At 42.5% G+C, this 20361-nt stretch overlaps 1 protein-coding gene across 4 annotated transcripts in view; it reads left to right on the forward strand.

Annotated features, from left to right (window-relative positions):
• Positions 1-20361, forward strand: part of LOC126212971 (neprilysin-2-like) — a 245010-nt gene that overhangs the window by 157267 nt on the left and 67382 nt on the right. For all 4 annotated transcript variants that reach the window (XM_049940505.1, XM_049940504.1, XM_049940502.1 and 1 more), the window contains one exon: positions 13289-13506. In XM_049940505.1, the coding sequence (XP_049796462.1) occupies positions 13289-13506 (218 nt within the window). The remainder of the gene's footprint in view (positions 1-13288; positions 13507-20361) is intronic.

A 20361-nucleotide genomic window follows, 5' to 3' on the forward strand; every position in this document is an offset into this window, starting at 1 on the left:
GATATACTGTTGTATGTGTTTGTGGCTGAGACCTAAACCTCCAGATTTCAGACACTCTGATCGATACCAAACGTTGTATGTCTACAGAGTATCAACCAGAACTCCGTACTGTGTGCTGTCGTCCAGTAGAACGGGCGTAAACGTTAATTAAAAGTGACACCAGAACTACCAGAGCACAGGAAAGCATAACTGTGAGTGACTAATGTGTGTATCTTTTGTGGGGAAGTTGGTAGAGCGTTAGATCCTCGTACCAAGGTTCCTGGATTCATACCCAAAAGATGACAACAATTATTTTTTATTGCATTCTGCTTCAAAATGTTATACGGGACTATTAATAGTTCCGCACGTGTGATGAAATTGTTTCTTTACCCTCATGTTCCGATTATTTATGTTTCTTCTGTGAAACTACAAATGCACGAGCTGCTTCATCACGAGTGGTGTCGCTTCTGTCGCACATGTCCGACGGAACATCACATCACATCACATCACAAATCTGCTCTACAGGTTTCCTACTTTCAGTCAATGAAGCGAAAGCAGACTGCCAAAAGAACATTGCTACAAACTCCGAAAAGTCCTTTTACATTTCAGGAAAATGGTCTCCCACACAACAATTTCAAGCTTAAACAATAAAGAAAATTGTCATCAGTGGGGTTTGAATGCAGGACCTCACCCTCTACGCACTCACCGGCGCGAGATCTACAAAGCTATTACTCACAGATGCGCTTTTTCTGTCCTCCGTCGTCCTGGTGTCACTTTTAATTATCGTTCACGCATGTTATACTGGAGGACAGCACGTAGTATGAAGTACATCCACATCGAAGTACTGGTTGATACTCCATCGACATACAACGTTTGGTACCGATGTGGCTGTCACCTGGAGGTTTGGGTGTGACTTTTACGTCATCGCCGTTGTACTTTGTAGCCGCACTCCGTCGATCTGCTGTCGTCGACTTCTCTGAAGTAAATTGTTGATCTTGTTATCTGCTGTATATGACCAACTATTCGTGGAAATACAGAAGCGTCCGATCTTACCCGTCGGCTTTGACCCATGACGTCACAAATGTAGCGGAAACGACTATAAACGACAATTCCAATATGGCGGATAAAAAAACATCGCATACGTATTATCCAATATGGCGGATATAAAAACATCGCATACGTATTATAAACACTGAAATACACAAGTTTCACAAGAAGCCTAATGACTCTAACGGGACAAGCGTGGGAAATTGGGGGTTTTTGGGTGGGGACAAACTAAATATACACAAATGTAGCCACCGACCGCCATACAAAACCACGCAAAACAACGAAATAAATCAACATCACAAAACTGACCAAATACCAAAAAACACATTCCTATCCAGAATCGGACACTTCCCTTGACCTATGTAGCTCAACAGAACCTACCGATCACATCCTCCAATACAAAAAAAAAAAAAAAAAAACGAACACTTCCCTTACACCTACATACATCTACAACAGCTCCCAATCACATAAATTACGATCGAACACTTCCGTTGACCTATATAGCTCAACAGAACCTACCGATCACATCCCCCAACACCAACCTAAAAAACCAACACTTCCCTTACACCTACATACATCTACAACAGCTCCCAATCGCATAAATTACGATCGAACAAAGATAATAATAAACAAGTGGTACTCGAGGCCAGGCAGGGGGGGGCTGCGCCCCCCCCCCTGACCCCACACCCCCCCCCGCCAAAAAAAAACCTCCCAACCTAACCTCGTATTCAGGGCTACGCTACAGATCAATGTGTAGGTATCTACAACAGTTCCCAATCACATAAATTACGATCGAACACTTCCGTTGACCTATATAGCTCAACAGAACCTACCGATCACATCCCCCAACACCAACCTAAAAAACCAACACTTCCCTTACACCTACATACATCTACAACAGCTCCCAATCACATAAATTACGATCGAACAAAGATAATAATAAACAAGTGGTACTCGAGGCCAGGCAGGGGGGGGCTGCGCCCCCCCTGACCCCCCCCCCCCCCGCCAAAAAAAAACCTCCCAACCTAACCTCGTATTCAGGGCTACGCTACAGATCAATGTGTAGGTCCCTAACGTCACGGGTCAAAGCCGACGCGTGAGATCGGATGTTTCTGTTGACACAAAACATACATCAAAAACAAAAAAAAACGGAACTTACCTCAAAAAAGTTCCAGCCCCACAAACTAGATTGGCCACCACAATCACACACAAATGCACCCTAACTAACCACTTTCGGCCTATACATTTTACCCACAGCCCTTAAAAAAACCCGAAAAATGCAATAGGCCTCTGGGACACTCTTCCGCCAACAGTACTCATCTAAATGAGAGTGAAGGTTGGAAGAGCGCCTCTTCCCCCTCCCAAGAACTGACTTAACCGCCCCCCACATCCCCTCAATTGTGTTAGTGCAAGCCCCAGTATCATAATTCTTAAATTCTAGACTGTGGTTCACTACTAAATGATTAAATCCCCTGTCACCCAACCCCCTATAAGAAGAAAAAGCATCAGAAACTATTGTGGACCCGGGCTCTATATACTCCTCAATTAACCCCACTAATTCAGCCTTCGACCTCCCCTCCACAACCCTAAAAACACATTCAGTACCCCCACCCCCGTGAACAACAGCCCCCCACACCCAAAGACCAGCCACAGACTTCCCCCTCCCATACTTCCTTTTACCAAACTGCGACTCGTCCACCTCCACAAGCACCCCATGCCCACCCAACTTACCCCTGTACTTAATAAATTCCGAACACACTTCACGACAAAAGGAATACCAGTCTAAAACAGTCCTCTCACTCACACCAGTCTCAAACGCGCAAAAACTCTGTGGGCATCTATAACAAAAATAATATGTAATAAGCACAATCTCACGCATGCCCAATCTAGACTTCTCGAACCAGGTACCACGCCTTATAGAACGCCATACGCCATCTTTCCGGCAACACCACATGTATCCGTCGCTGGTCCGAGAGGCCGGAACTTTAACCAATTTCATCGCCTCAAGGCAAAGAGAACACTTAACAACTTCGGCGATTAAACCGAATAGTTGTAAGAACTTGATAAGTTCTAACGCTGTCTCGCCCATCATCGCCCTCAACCGAACACTATTAAGGCGGTCTTTCATATCCATTCCTAAACAAAAAACCACAACTAAATACACTAAATAACAAACTCACCCGACATACAGCAATGAGCATTAAATTAAAACAAACGAAAACCATGAACACACCACCAGAGAGCACCACAAACAAAAACAAGACTAAACTCCGCGCCGTAATGACGTCACACACCACAACACGCTTACGTCACGGGTCAAAGCAGACGAGTAAGATCGGAGGTTTCTGTTGACCCCTTTTCGTTATACCACGTGTCAGATTGACAGCCACAAACATCTTCACTGTAACGGCGACTAAATTTCAGGTTTTAATAATAAAAATTAATGTTGACATTTTGCACAGTCGATCACACTTCATTTGTTACTGCGTTACTGGATACAAGATAGTTAATAACGTCTTTGGATGTCAGTTATTATCTTAACTTCCTATTTCCGCCGTTACTGCTTACCGTCACTGCTTTTCATTCTGTGTTATTTCTGTCCGATTGGAGATGAAATATAAAACATCTTTTAAGTCACAATTTACGCTTCGTCGTATTTTAGAATCGACCCTTCCGTCATCCAGAGATACAATTTGCAATTTGGCTATGATTATCATTGACTAGTACACACGCTACTGAGGGAATTACTTCAGTTTTTCATTAACAACACTTATGTTAATTAAATGATCGTGATGAATGCGTTTTGTGTGCAGGGAAAAGGAGGTTTGATCCTAGAACTGCTCTCAGCAATTACGGCAACTGAAATGTCCCTGCTTTTTATAGTTCGTCACTCAAACGAATTACAGCAAGGACTATGGTCCATTACTACACTTCGATACAGTCATTCAAACTTAGTTCGCTTTTACTTTCTCAAAGCTAAGTGTCAAATTCCGTTCTTACATTCAGTTTAACGTCCTTTCGTATAGTCAACAGATCCTATTATCGTTTATTCGGCATGTAATAGAATTTAATACTGAGCGCTACTTTTTCTCACGCACACAATTCCTCAGATACTTTTCGTTCGTGACCTTAAGGTAAAAGTCTGTCCCGTATAAATTAATTATAGCCAATTTTCTTGCAGTTTATCAAACGTACCCTGATCCCTTCCGTTGTGCATCACACGGATATGCCATATATCGCACGCCGCAGCTACGTAGACTTATTCAGAGCGCAGATAAGAAGACAAAAGAAGGGGCGATCACTTGCTGTCAGCTGCAGCGGGACATTAAGCGGAGTCAGCGGCGACGAGCGAAAATGTGTACGGGATTCGAACCCAGGATCTCCTGCCTACTAGGCAGGTGCGGTAACCACTGCGTCATCCGGGAGACAGCGTTATCGCACCTGCACGGCCTGTCTCCGTTCGCCCCACGGCCCACCCACACTGCCACCGAGCGCCACCTATCGGCAGTCCCTCCCTGTCCACTACAGTCCCGTTCGTTAGTCGGGGATTCCCACAGGAGGTCTGACGTATTTGTGCATCTGCACTGCAGAAGTTGGATCCATTGCCCAGCTAGGCTTCTCATATGAATGCGTGGTGTGTGTTCTTTCGGACACGTTCTAAAGAACACACACCACGCATTCATGTCTTACTTCATTCATGGCTGCACTGTCATTTGCTGGAAAACGAGCGACAAGACCTGTTGAGAAAACAATGGCTCATGCTACCACGCACAAGTGCATAAACCACAGATAACATAGACTGTGCATGATGTCATTTTACTGATACCAAATTGTCAGTCACGTGACTCGGGGCACGAAGCCGAGCAAGTCATTAAGCATTTATGGTGCACAATTTATCATATTTTTGTTACAGATCAAATGTTGCGCTTTTTACTAGGTGCAGAAGTGAAGACCTTCACAAATGCTCAGGTTAGATAGTTGTTTAATATCCTACAGATTAGGTAAAGTGACGAAAATCTCAGTTATGCAAGTTAAGCAAAATTCAGAAAACATACGTGCTTATTTTGCATAACTACATCTACATATATACTCCGTTAGCCACCAAGCGGTGTGTGGCGGAGGGCACAATTCGCGCCAAAGTCATATTTTCCCCCCTCTGTACCACTCGCGGATCGCGCGAGGGAAAAACGACTGTCAGAACGCCTCAGTACGAGCTCTAATTTTCCTTATCTTTGAATGGTGATCATTGCGCCATTTGAAATTTGGTGGTAACAATATATGCTCTACATAATTCAGTGAGCAGCCCCTTCCGTTTAGCGCGTCGTCTATCTGCAAGTGTGTCCCACTTCAAACTTTCTGTGAGATTTGTAACACTCTCGCGATGGCTAAATGTACCAGTCACAAATCTTGCCGCTCTCCTTTGGACCTTCTCAGTCTCTTGAATCCGATCCATCTGGTAAGCGTCCCATACAGACGAACAATACTCTAAGACTGGACGAACTAACGTATTGTAAGCAATTTCCTTTGTTGAAGGACTGCATCGATTCAGGATTTTACCAATAAACCGCAGTGTAGAGTTCGCCTTGCCCGCTACTCGTGTAATAACCTCACATCATGCACATCAAAGAATTTCCTTTCTTACAAACGCTTACTAAACCATTTCACACATATTGTTGCAGGATCGTTATAAAACTAATGCTGCGCTCTAAATTTTTATTTTGTCTTCTGTTGAAGCTGCAAACTACAACAATTCACATTGAGAAAAATGAACAAGTATTCACTAAAGAACAGTCATTCTGTCGCTTGTTAGAAGAATTGTCAATACGTTTCAACTTGACCACATTTAAAAATGCTAACCACTGCTTTATTGTCAGAAATTTCGGAGAAGCTATGATTACTGGACTACTACATGTGTGAGAGTAGTATTACAGTTCCATCAACTGTCAAAATCAATGCTTGATCTCACCTATAAATCGGAGAAACTGTAACTGTCAGCCCCAATTCACACAGCGCGTAATGAAAGGAACTCGGCTTTCTGCCCCTAGTCACGTGACTTAGATGTTGGTTTCAAGCGTTAACACAGAAGAGGTAGGAACATGCGCTGTCTATGTTACATATGGCCTATGCAAAAGTGCAACGATATGTAATTTTCTTCCAAAGATATTAACTATTATAGAGTGTCTACATTACTCTGGAACCCTCTATATAAGATAATACGTAGTTAAAAGATATTATGGAAACAGAACTGAGCTATTGTGACTGTTGAGACTTTCATTAATTATTGAGAATTTATTAATATGAATGACGGTGCGAATGGAAAGTAAGATAATAATCATTTATTATCTTACTTTCCATTCGTTCCGTCGTTCATATTAATAAATATGTTATGTCTATTAACTGAGTACACTTTAGCGTGAGAACAGTGTACTGAGTGAGTGAGTCATAATCACGAGAAAGCCAACATTTTATGATAATTCTGTTATTTAACGTGGGACTTATTTTCATAAATGTGAATTTTCTAAATTTGACCGATTAGCAAATTGTTCATTAAAGCTATTAAATTATGACTGATGAAAGGTGACAGACCTGGGATTGTGCTGATTAATAATAATATCGGGATGGCTAATGATGTATATCAGCCAATAAGAGGACAGTACGTTCACCCATAATGCATGGACTAAAGAGTTGCTTCGTGAAGCCTAAAGAGTGCAGTTTGGAGCTTAGCCATCATCATGTTCGGATGCGGATGTAAGGAGCTCTGAATAAATGTGAGAACTCTGCAGAATAATGATTAACGTTTGACCGTGGAGTTCCGCTAAGTGTATGCGAACATGTGAGAAAAAAGAATACGTCAAATTCCGGTTTTAATTTGTAAACTATGACTTTTGAATAATCAAACTCGGCGTGGCAGGATATACAAGCCGTAACCACAAGTTGAACGTTAGTAGCGGTCAGATTGTGTAGTATGTGAGCAATCTCTCTGTCACAGATAATCCGTTTTGTTATTCTTTTTCGCATTACATTTAGTGCGATGCCATAAGCTGGGATTACATGCGAATGTTGAAAACAGAACTGAAGAGCAGTATGGGCTTGACGGTGTTTGCATATCAAACAATTACAGATACACCGAATTTTTCACACACAAACTACCTTTCAATTAATCGCCCAGATAACTTGATACGGGAGAACCTTTGTTGCACCCATTGGATTAGTATAAAGCTACTGGTTCTACTACAGCTTTTTCCAGTAGAGGAACATCATTCGTTTTCAACAGGGAAGGCCTGTGGACCATATTGCAGAAGAAGAAATTCACCACAGGATGAATGGACGCTTTCCGTACGACAACCAAACGTAACCGCGCCGTTATTGCATCCAAAACGTATTGTTCCTCAATGTGGCCAGACCTGGTGTTTGAGGGCAGTCACTGGTGGTGGTTTTCTGTAATGCCCAGTTCCAAGTGGCAGCGTCTGTGGTGGGCGTCGCACGTACCGTGTGGACCTGAGGTGTTTGAGAGTTTATATGAAGACAGTCTCCAACGTTTGCATCAGTTTTCAGTGGGACTCAGCTGCAGCATCGACTGTCCTGAGAAGGAGGACGAGTGGATCACCGAAATGCCTAGTCACGTTAAAGGAACCCGGAAGCGAAGATGCATCGAAATAAAGAATTCTTTTAACTTTGTTTACACCCCGGTCCTTTCAAAACCAGATTACGTATGGTGTTCGTACATCTGATGCGTAAGAAGAAAGAGCATTCTCTTACAAGGGAACCTCCCCATCGCACCCCCCTCAGATCTAGTTATAATTTGTCACAGTGGATAGGCCTTGTAAAACTGAACACAGATCAATCGAGAAAACAGGAAGAAGTTGTGTGGAACTATGAAAAAATAAGCAAAATATAGAAACTGAGTAGTCCATACGCAACATAGGCAATATCAAGGAGAAAATGAGGATAAGTAGGGCGTGGTCTTGTGGTTAGCGTGAGCAGCTGCTGAGGGAAAGGTCCTTGGTTCAAGCCTTTCCTCGAGCGAAAAGTTTAATTACTGTTTTTGCAAAGTTATGATCTGTCCATTCGTTCATTGACGTCTCTGTTCACTGTAAAAAGTTTAGTGTCTGTGTTTTGCGACCGCACCGCAAAACCGTGTGATTAGTACACGAAAGGACGTGCCTCTCCCATGGGAACCGAAAACATTTGATCGGAAGGTCATAGGTCAACCGATTCCTCCACAGGAAAACACGTCTGATATATTCTATACGACACTGGTGACGGCATGTGCGTCACATGACAGGAATATGTTGTGGAACCACCTAACTTGCACACTTGGCGAATGGGTAAAAAGATTCTTCTACCTTGCCCGATTTAGGTTTTCTTGTGGATGTGATAATCACTTCCAGAACAGTGATGAAAACATAAGAGTGTGTCACATAAACTGCAACAAATGAATGCAACAGTTTCACAGTCTCACAGTTTTCTCTGTGCTCTGTCAAAACATATGTTTTTAACGTTTTCAAATTTTTCCGTGTGTAGACCGTCAAATCCTGCATATGTCCAAGCAAATCTGAACATGTCCTGGAATTTTGAAGAGCGATGTTGATTATGTGTGAGTGCCTGAACTCTGATAATTGTCTGAAAATGAAAAATTAAAATTTTCACTCACCGGAAGATTTGAACCAAGGACCTCTCGTTCCACAGCTGCTCACGCTAACCATGGGACCACGGCGCTACTGAGCTTACAATCTCCTTGATGTTGCCTATGTTGCCCATGGACTACTCAGTTTGTATATTTTGCTTATTTTTTCATAGTTCCACACAACTTCTTCCTGTTTTCTCGATTGATCTGTGTTCAGTTTGTCAAGGCCTATCCACTGTGCCAACTTATAACTAAATCTGAGGGGGGTCCGATGGGGAGGTTCCCTTGTTAGCAAGTACAAGATCCCTTCTACCTGGTGTGAATTGTTCTGCGTTTATTCAGGCTGCAGCGGCCTTTCTTTGTTTTTACCCCATTTATTACTTGACCACTGCTTTGCAAGTTGGTGAACCTGGTGCTAAGCGTATGTAAGTGACAGCTGAATATCATTTCAGCGTAGTGCTTTCGTTTCACACGCCGTAGTGATTTGAAACAGCGCTTGATTTTACGAAACAAGGTTATTGTGTTTGTAGCTGTCACCTACCACGGGAACGGTGCTTTTCTGGACACATGTTCATAGGACCTTTTTTCCTGTGCGTCCAGTTAGGAATCCTACCTTGCAGTTTGTCAGTTTTATTGATGTTCGCCCTGTATAGAGATAACCATCCCCTTCCACTGACAGTCGCAGACGTTATAAAATCTATCTCTAGACTTAGCTAAGACGTAGCCAATAAATACTTGCTTGCTAAACACATACATGCAAGAAGTCAGAATCCCAACGAAAGCTTCAATAACTGTGAATGCAAACGCTTGCCCAAAAAAGTTTCTGTGGGCGTAAAACGCATAAAAACTGGCTTCATGAATATAGCGTTGTGTTCCAGTGATGGATTAGCCGGCAGGCTGAAACTTTTCAGTGATGTAGGTACAGAACCTGGGGTGAACGTGATGAATGCGCTTCTGTTAACTGACCAGCTGAGGAAGATATAGTACAGGTAAGAGAAGAGGCCAAAATTCGAAAGATGGATTCCAAACGTAAGCTGCAGGATACCCAAACGCACAACACTGACAGCTATGAACCTAGCAAGTTTTAACTTTGAATGTAGGTTGAAAAGATTACATAAATGCGTTTTCCTGAAAGCATGAAATTTTTAACTGTAGGTACAACTTTCTGCGAAACTACTATATCTGTGTTAATGAAACTTGTTACAGAGATTAATTACATCTTTTTCATTAAATTATATTAGAATTATAGCAATCATGTAAAAGGTTTGGCAAGTGTCTTTTTTTTTTAAGCTCTTAGCTTCCCAGGTCTTTTTTTTTCTTTTTTTTGTCACACATTGTCCCAGGTGCGGTCTGACGACCGCTATATTTAAATAACCATAAAAATTTCATCCTCCTAATTCAGTGGAACAGAGCTTGAAAATACAGTTTCAGCTGTAAGGTTCTTTTTATTTAGAACACAGGCGGTTTCGTGTTCTTACATGCCCATTATCAGGTGTTATAACTTTGGGATGTGACCCCGAGTGCAGTGGTGGACGTGTACAGGATGCGGCGTATCACCAACGAGCGCAGAGCAAGATGACACACCGCGTCCTGTACACGTCCACCGCAGCGATTGGGGTCGCAGCAAAAGGTTATAACACCTGATGATGGGCGCATAAGTGCCCGAAACCGGTCGTGTTCTAAATAAAAAGAACATTTCAACTGAAGCGGTATTTTAAGGCTTTGCTATAATGCTCAGTTGCAGATGTTCCACCGATAGGACTGTTTCAGTGGAACAATTCTGGTTTTATGTTAAAGGCTGTATTAACACACACAAAAATATATTCAAAAAATATTAAAGTTAATTTTTACAAAAGAAACACGTTTAAACAGAAAACTGTACAAAATGAACATAATATTACTTGATATTAATGCTATAAAAATTCAGATACCCGGCACTCGATTTTACGTATTGCTATATTTTCATTGCTTATTGTAGATGTAGAAACAAAAACATAAGGAACTCCTACGAATGATTCAAAAAATACAAATTGCATTAGTTCCCTTTAGGTGTTTAGTATTCTTCTCAGAGGCTTTCTTTGCACTCGCTGGAAACGTTTGTCGCTTCTTGCAGCAACTGCAAACATAAGGTGTCTGTCTCGTCTTTCTTGGGTCGCTGGTGGAGTACGTTTTGCGTTTTCTGCAAATCATTCTACAACAACTTCTCCTCTCTGCTACACCCAAAAGGATGCACGAAATTGACGGGGTATGTGATACTCGTCAACTCGCTTATTATCTTTGGTGTCACCATACAGTTTACAAACTGTTTCAAAAATTAAAGCTGTTCATCTGAGTATTTTCTTTATAGGAATTGTGAAGGGTAAACGCATTCAGCCCACTAACGTCAAGCATGCGGAAAAATAATGCCGTTAGCCATCGTTAGAAGAGGCTTCGACGAGTAACGATATTTTTTTCTACCTAATGTATTTATAGCAGAATCTCCACACTTCTGTCTTCGTCACTTCGATCACTTGTGTTATTAAAGGAATTCACAGGAGGCAAAACAAATTCGTCTTCACTTTCCCATTGTTCCTATACTCTGTTATGTTCACTTGCAAACTCAGTGTCGCTGTCTGGTCCAACATTACTTGCTAAGCTGTCCTCAAACCATTTTAAAACAGTATCTTCAAAGTCAAGATCCGTTAAACATGAACAGTAGACGAAGATATGGCTACTGAATCGATAACGCAAAGGTGCAGTCTCAGAGACCGCTAGCACGAAAGAAGCAGTAATAGTGTAGTCCACGTCGCATTCAAGTGGCTACTGACAAAGGAAACCACGACAGCTTCGGGAAACAACAACTGGACGCTGCTGTAATCTCCTACCCCACGACTATGTGTTAGGAACGGAGTAACAATAAACGCTAGCGGTCTGTGAGACAGCATCTGGGACGTTACGAGTAAAACTAATTTAGATGGTCCTGCGTCCGTTAACAGCAGTTCATGTTGTCAACGAGTTTTCATTGAAAAGGCGCAAGACCCGTCTCAGATCACTGTTGGTTAGGATCTTCTTGCGTCACTACAATGAATGAAGTCTACAGTGGAGGGTCACATGACTGCATGGCACCAGTTTTACACTGTCTATAGCATGTAAAAGTGAACAGTGTGCTTTTTTATGGACACGACTAATATTTTGTCCATATTATTGATTCAGTTCAAGTGATCTTACAAAACGTTAGCCATCTCTGGATGACTTTACGAAATTGTTTCGCTCTCTTTTAAACCATTGCTTCCCTTCCACACCCTTAGACTCTTATAATGACTATTTGGTTTCCATGTGCGACTGTCATCACAGTTTCAACGAGTATATTCCAGTCAATAATGTCAAAAGCTTTCCCTAAAACTAGAAATCCCATAAATAAAGTTTTTTCTTCTTTTTCTTCTTCTAAATAGCTTTCAAGTTGAACCATTGGCTCATTACCGCCTCCTGCTTTCCTAAATTGATTCTAAAGCCAAACTGAACTGTAACAGGTTGACTTCTGGCAGTCTTTCTTTCACTCTAAGTAATTCATTGTTGCAGCCATGGCTGATTATTGGTTTAGTGATACTCATAGCTGTGAGCATATGCCATTTTTGGAATTTTGATTCTTAAATTCGGCATAAAGTCTGAGGGTATTTACCCTGATGTACTCATAAATATCTTCTCAACGAGATGGAATTGTTTTGTGATGACTGATTCTCTTAATGATTTAGTGTTCTGAAGAAATCTCGTCTACTTCAAGGCCCTCGTTCAGACTTATGTCTTTAAGTGATCTGTCAAATATTTCTCGAATATCACATCTCCCATTCACATTCATATGTGTCCTTTTTCCCTTCTATGACTGTTTCCATTTCCATTGTTTTGCCGTTCTAGATATTTCTTCAACCTTTGAACTTTCCTTTCTTTGCTTTGTACTGAGTTTCCATCTAAGCTATATCTCCCAAATCACCTTCATCTATACTCGCTTCCCTCTCTATAATATTTTCTTCGAATTCATTGCGTCTATACATCCCTTCAATCTGTCCATTTTCCTTTCTTTGCTTCATACTGCCTTGCCATCTGAGTTCTACATATTCATACATTTGCTTCCCTTTTCTCCAAGGATCTTTTGATTTTTCTCTAGGTGACATCTATCTGTCGCTACTTATGCTCGCTTCTACAGTTTTGTCTCTGTCCTCTAGCCATTCATGACCAGTCATTTTGCTCACTATATCGGTCACTTTTATAGGTCCCTATATTCTCTTTTGCGTGCTGCGTTTGCTGCATTTTTTTGTGTTTTCTCGTTTTATCAATTAGGTTCAATACCTCTACTGGGCCCTGCCTTTTTGTCTCTTTGATCCTTGCTGATTTCACTGTTACATTTTTTAAAGTTACCAGTTCATCTTCCGCTGTTCCCCTCTCTTGTTTAATGCTCCCTTAGCCATTCTCCACAATCAGTGGTTGTCTTAACTTATGTAGGTGCCATCCCCTTCGTTTCCTATCTTTCGGCAATTTTTTCCATATCAGTCCACAGTTCGTAAACAATTTGGTGTTGGAAGTATTGCAACTTCCTCAAGTCTGATAGAGGAGACTGGACACGAGCGCAGTGATCGTGACGCGGCCGCCATCGGTTTACAGATCTCGCTGACAAGAGAGAAGAGGGGCAACGTGACGCAGCCGTACGAACCGCCCACCGTGGAGAAGCTGCAGCGGGCGTACCCGTCGGTGCAGTGGCTGGAGTTCCTGCAGGCGCTGCTGCCGCCACGCGTCACCGTCTCCAGCAGCGAGGCGGTCGTCGTTCTGGCGCCGTCGTACATCGAGCGCCTCTTACAGTTGCTCAGCCACACCCCCAAGAGGTACGTCACAGCCAGGGTGTCAGTGCACTGCCTGAGCTCCACCTCTACATCTAAGTAAGTGCTCGGCAAGCAACTGTAGAGTGCATCGCGGAGGGCAAACAGTATGTGTATTACCAGTTTTCTTTCCTAATCCATTTGTGTACTGGGCGATAGAAGAATGGCTGTCTTAATGTATCTGTATGCACCCTGGTATCTCTTGGCTTACTCTCATGAAACCTACATGAGATATATGATGGTGGGAGCATGACAGCCTTTGTCCAATCCGGGTTTTCTAAATTTACCCAACAGCAGCTCATGAGTACTGCATTGTCTGGCCTCTGAAGATTCCCTCTTAAAATCTCCAGGAAGTTATGTCACTCATTCGCATGCGCTATTCTAAGTAGTTATTGCTCCATGTTTGTTATCATGCCCACTCGATAAGGACTCTAAAACTGAAACAATATTCTAGAACTTGTCGCACTGTGGTCTTTCTTGTATGCGATTTCTAGCACAGACGCTTTGCATTCCAAGAAATCCCAGTGTTACACTCGCCTTTCCCAATATTGATTTTACGTGATTGCCACATTTCGTATCGCTTTTTAGTATTACCCCAAAATAACTGCTAAGTGTGACCAGCATTGCTAATCCTTTAATCGGGTACTGTCGGGGTTTCCTTTCGGTCGTACGTCTAAAACTACGCTTACGTGGACACTCTGTGAATTACACTTAAATGCCTGGCAGAGGATTCATCGAACCAGCTTCACAAAACTGCTCTGTTATTCCAATCTCGACCTGTGCGCATAAAAAAACCAACACCTATATCTCTCCGTTCGAGCTCTGATTTGCCTTATTTTATTACAATAATAGTTTTTCCCTATGTAGGTAGGCGTCAACAACATATTTTCGCACTCTGAGGAGAAAGATGGTGATTGAAATTTCGTGACAAGATCCTGCCGCAACCACAAACGCCTTTATTTGAATGATGTCCACCTCAAATCGTATATCATGTCAGTGACACACTCTGCCCTAAAACCGTGCTGCTCTTCTTTGAAGTCCGCAGGTCGTGGTCTCGCGGTCGCGTTCTCGCTTCCCGAGCACGGGGTCCCGGGTTCGATTCTCGGTGGGGTCAGGGATTTTCACCTGCCTCGAGATGACTGGGTGTTTCTGTTGTCCTCGTCATTTCATCATCATTCATGAAAGTGGCGAGGTTGGACTGAGCAAAGGCTGGGAATTTGTACGGGCGCTGATAACCAGGCAGTTGAGAGCCCCACAAACCAAACATCATCACCACCTTCTCTGAACTTTCCCGATGTACTCCGTGAATGTTATCTGGTAAGGATCCCACATTGCGTAGAAGTACTCAAGAATAGGACGGACAAGTGTAGTGTACGCAGTCTTTTTAGCAGTCTTTGGTTTACCTTTTTCCAGTATTTTCCATGTGTTCTTCCAAATTTAAGTTGTTCGTAACTGCTGTTGCTAGATATTTATTTCAATTTACGGCTTTTACATTTGACTGACTTATCGTGTAACCGAAGTATAATGGATTCCTCATGTGGATGTCCATACATTTTGCATTATTTAGTATCAAATGCCAATTTTCGCACAATACAGGTATCCTCCCTGAATCGTTTTGCAATTTGTTTTGATCTTTTGATGACTATAGTAGACGATCAACGACAGTACCATCAGCACAGAACCTAAGGTGGCTGCTCAGATTACCTCCTAAATCGTCGGCATAGATATGGAATATTAGAGGGCATTGCATTTATCAGCGTTTAAAGAGAACTGCCACTCTTTACAACAAATGGCAGTTGTGTCAGAGTCTTACTGCAGTTCATCAAGGTCGACCAGTGACGGCACTTCCACCTGCACAACAGCATTGTGAGCGAGCAGTCTTGCACTGGGTGGCTCATGACTAGTTCTGGGTTTCCTAAAGATTAGCCGTTACTAGCTAAAATTTATTGCAGGATTGAGTCAGCGTCTCTCCTCTCTCATTTCTAGTTCTAAGTCCTTATTTTCCCTTTAACGTCCTACTAACTGTATTCTTCCCGACTACACCTACAAGCTACGAAGGAAGGTGTAAGGTCTGTGTTGGAGTTACTTTGCCGCAGCGAGGGGCGAGAGTCTCTGAAGCCGCAGCGGATTTCCCTGCTGCCAAAATATGGCGCACACAAAGAATGTAAAGGGTGTCATGGCGAGAATACCTACCGCAACAAAATACACTGGGGTGACACAAGTCACGGGGTGCCTCCCAATATCGTGTCGGGGCGGCTTTCACCCGGCGTAGTGCAGCAGCTGGGCGTGGTATGGACTCAAGAAATGGTTGGAAGTCCGCTGCAGAAATACTGAGCGATGCTGCCTCTACAGCCATCCATAATTGCGAAACCGCTGCCAGTGCAGAATGTTGAGTACGAAGTAATCTCTCGATCACTTCCCATAAGCGTTCGACGGGATTCACGTCGGGTGACCTGGGCGCTCACAGCCACAGCTGACACGGTTATACATCACTGGTCGACAGTGCGTGCAGTACAACAGCTGTTTAAGTTCAGGTGTTAAAAGTGTTAAAAATATAAAACTGAATGAAAAGTCCGGGAATCCACTGTAGCTGTATTTAGTTAATTCGATTAGAAACCAGTTGTGTGGCTCTCTAATAGACTTAAAGAAATAAATACAGCTACAACGGACGGATTTTTCACTCACTTTTATGTTTTCATAATTTTAACACCTGTATTTAAACATCTGGTGTACTATGTGAATTGTCAGGCAACCATGTTTAAACATTTTACAGTAGGAACAGGACAGATATGTTCATGTCTTTCTTTGAACTGAATGTGGAGGGAGAGCGTCCTTCCACGGTGAGAGCACTTGTGCAGGCCGCTGCCCCACAACTTCCCCACACACCAAATCGCACAAAGCCCAGCCGTCAGCTGAGTGGGGCGCGGTGTGGACGAGCGGCGACAGCCGCCTGCAGCCCGCAGTCAGCCACTGTGCTGCTGGCCGAGGGCCGCGAGTCGCGCCACGCTGCACAGCCGCTCCGCTGGCGTTAAGTGCGGCCGGCCACGTCTCAACACCTTCAATGTGCGAGTGCTTCTCTTCTTGCAGAAAAGACAAGTGTAATACTGATGGAACACAAAGCTGCGAACAATTATTGTTTCACAGGACTGACATAGAAAGAAATTACATATAGAGGGTGGTCCATTGATCGTGACCAGGCCACATATCTCACGAAATAAGCGTCAAACGAAAAAAAACTACAAAGAATGGAACTTGTCTAGCTCGAAGGTGGAAGCCAGATGGCGCTATGATATATATATATATATATATATATATATATATATATATATATATGTGTGTGTGTGTGTGTGTGTGTGTGTGTGTGTGTGTGTGTGTGTGTGTGTGTGTGTGTCTGTGTGTGTGTGTGTGTGTGTGTGAGTGTGTTCGTGTGTGTGTGTCTTATAGGCTAGACTAGGTTCACAGACTTTACATTTCGAAACACGTGTGTGTGTGTGTGTTGGGGTTTATGGGCGCTCAACATCGAGGTCATCAGCGGCCTCGAAACACGTATATCACTTGTAACAGATCATATAATTTTACAGATCAGGTCTGTGTCCGCATCTACATGGATACTCTGCAAATCACACTTAAGTTCCTGGCTGAGGGTTCATCCAACCACCTTCACAATACTTCTCTGTTATTCCAGTCTCGAAGAGCGCGCAGAAGAAACGAGCACCTACATCTTCCCGTGCGAACTCTGATTTCCCTACCTTTTTTTATGGTGAATGTTTCTCCCTATATAGGCCAGTGTCGACAAAATATTTTCACAGTCGGAGGAGAAAGTTGGTGATTGAAATTTCGTGAGAAGGTTCTGCTGCAATGTAAGACGCCTTTGTTTTAATTCTGTCCACTCCGAATCCTGTACCATGTTAGAGACACTCTCTCCCCGATTTCGCTATAATACAAAACGTGCTGCTCTTCTCTGAGCTTTCTCGAAGTACTCCGTTAATCCTACCTGGTAAGGACCCGGCACTGTGCAGCGGTACTCCGAAAGAGGACGGACAAGCGTTGTGTGGGCATGCTCCTTAGTAGACCTGTTGCATTGTCTAAGTGTCCTGCCAATAAAATGCAGTCTTTGGTTTGCCTTGTGCCGGCCGTGGTGCTCTAGCGGTTCTAGGCGCGCAGTCCGGAACCGCGCGACTGCTACGGTCGCAGGTTCGAATCCTGCTTCCGGCATGGATGTGTGTGATGTCCTTACGTTAATTAGGTTTACGTAGTTCTAAGTTCTAGGGGACTGATGACCACAGATGTTAAGTCCCATAGTGCTCAGAACCATTTTTTGGTTTGCCTTGCCTACAGCATTTTCTATGCGTTCCTTCGAATTTAAGTTGTTCGTAACTGATTTCGTAGGTATTTGGTCGAATTTACGTATTTACTGAAAAACACTGCATAAAAACTGTGTATCATGTTTACAAAGGTTACTTGACAATGTAGAGGAAAGAAATGGACCGGAAATAGGTCTCACAGATTGGAAGAGTTTCACAGATTGACTCACTTATAAATGCTTTTAGCAGTTTTTAATACAGTCTACCCGCAGTGTCAAACAGTTTTGCAGTTTGCCTGTGAGACATCACAAACAGTAAATGGCAATTGATAAATGGTAAATGCTAAATGCTAAGCGGTAAATGGTAAACGGCCCGAGTGGCCGTGCGGTTCTAGGCGTTACAGTCTGGAGCCGAGCGGCCGCTACGGTCGCAGGTTCGAATCCTGCCTCGGGCATGGATGTGTGTGATGTCCTTAGGTTAGTTAGGTTTAAGTAGTTCTAGCTTTCTGAACCAACACACAAATTAACTGGTCCGCGACTGATGACTTAAGAAGTTAAGTCGCATAGTGCTCAGAGCCAGTCAAATGGTAAACTGTAAATGCTAAACGCTATTGCGGTATGCAAGTATAATTATAGATATCTGCGAAATCAGATACAATTTCTGAGAAAATGAAGGACGGTTATGTACATAAGCATAAATCTGGCATAATTTTCAATGACTCCAAGGTCAAAGTTATGCATCATTTATATGCACACACATCTCTGTATTTTTCACATAAATAATACTGCACATACCTGTCTTGTTTCTCACACAAAGTGATGATATCTGGTTTTACACGTAAGTACCTGAAAATTACCTTATTATTTCAGTATATTACTGAGGAATAAACATTTTCATAGGGAACTTTCAAAATTTATACTGGGAAAATATACGAATATACATCACATTCTCCATCATCCTCCACTATTTTTACAGCATTGTCTATTACAAACAAGAGTTTCTTTCAATTTTTAGTAGATATTTCAAACATCTCTACTAGACAATCTTATTTCGATGCTGTATGGGCATTAAATAAGTCGGAACGGGACTGAATAATATTTTGTAGGCAAACTGTGCATATTATGAATAATGTATTTTTAATGCAGAACTCTACTAGCTTTTTACACTGCAGCAGAAATAGTTCTGTGTAGTAAATACATTTGTACCTAACATACACTTCGAAAGCAGCATAGTTTTTCGAACCTACAAAGAACTCTCTCTGAAGTGACTGTATTATTCTCTCATTATCTTTTCTAAAGGCTCTCCGATCACCGATGACTAGCTGAGCTAAAAATTATTGCAAATAAAACAAGGAATGACAATAGTGGTTTTTTTTAGAAATCTAATATTAACATATCTCGTTCTTCCACTGTCTGATATTTTGTGAATTATAACTCTCAATTTTAATTGCGCAAACAAGTACCTATCAATATTTTGAAAATCGAGCGCATCTGTGTTATTCTGTCTTCCATGATGTATCATGCACATATTACTGCTGTTGAGAAGGTGCTGTTTGTTGGGATATATAGGCGAGAACTTGGTGGCTGATATATACAGCAATTCTTCAGATGAACCAGCACCGTGGTCCCAAATTTGGTGGTGAACATTTTGCGCTCAACATCGGATGGTGCCTCACCTTCACATACTGCTATCCCCATTGTCTTCAGATCCTGCAATACAGAACCCTCCTTGCTCTCACGTGTCAGTCAAAAGGAACAGAGGCTCCTCACAACCCTCCAGGGGACACGGCGCCAACACAGTCAAACAGCGCCTCTAGCCTTCACAATGGCCAGAATTTGGTGAGGAAGGGAGTCCACAAGTTTCTTCCAGGTGTGCCATAACCAACTGGAGACGCTCATTAGCAATTAGAGCTTGTAGAACTGCGGGAATATTAGTTCTTACGTTTCTCCCACTGTTACAGAAAGTTTCTGGCGTTTTCTGTGGGATAGGACGATTTCTCGGGCCAGGTGAGATGCTATCGAGTATGTGAGTATATGAGTGCGGCCCTGTGAACATAGCTGTTCTCACCTTAGTAGATGGGAGTGTCCACAGAATACTCAGGTTGAAGAGGTAGAAGGAACCAGTGTTGTGTTACTGACGACTGCGCCACTAAAGCAGAGTTACTAAACACAGTTTTCCGGAACTCCATTACCAAAGAAGACGAAGTAAACATAACAGAATTCGAATATAGGACAACTGCGAATATGACTAACTTAGAAGTAGATACCCTCGGTGTAGAGAAGCAGCTTAAATTGCTTAATAAAGGCAAGGCCTCCCGTCCAGATTGTATACCAGTCAGGTTCCTTTCTGAGTACGCTGATAGAATATTCAACCTAGATCCCTATCCGAAGGCTGGAAAGTGGCACAACTCACATAGATACCCAAGAAAGGAAATAGGAGTAACCTGATGACTTACAGACCCATATCATTAACGTCGATTTGCAGTAGAATTTTGGAACATATATTATGCCTGAATATTATGAATTGGTTCGAAGAAAATGACTTATAGAAAAGTAGG

This window comes from Schistocerca nitens, chromosome 11 (assembly GCF_023898315.1).
Source record: "Schistocerca nitens isolate TAMUIC-IGC-003100 chromosome 11, iqSchNite1.1, whole genome shotgun sequence".
Lineage (NCBI taxonomy): Eukaryota > Metazoa > Arthropoda > Insecta > Orthoptera > Acrididae > Schistocerca > Schistocerca nitens.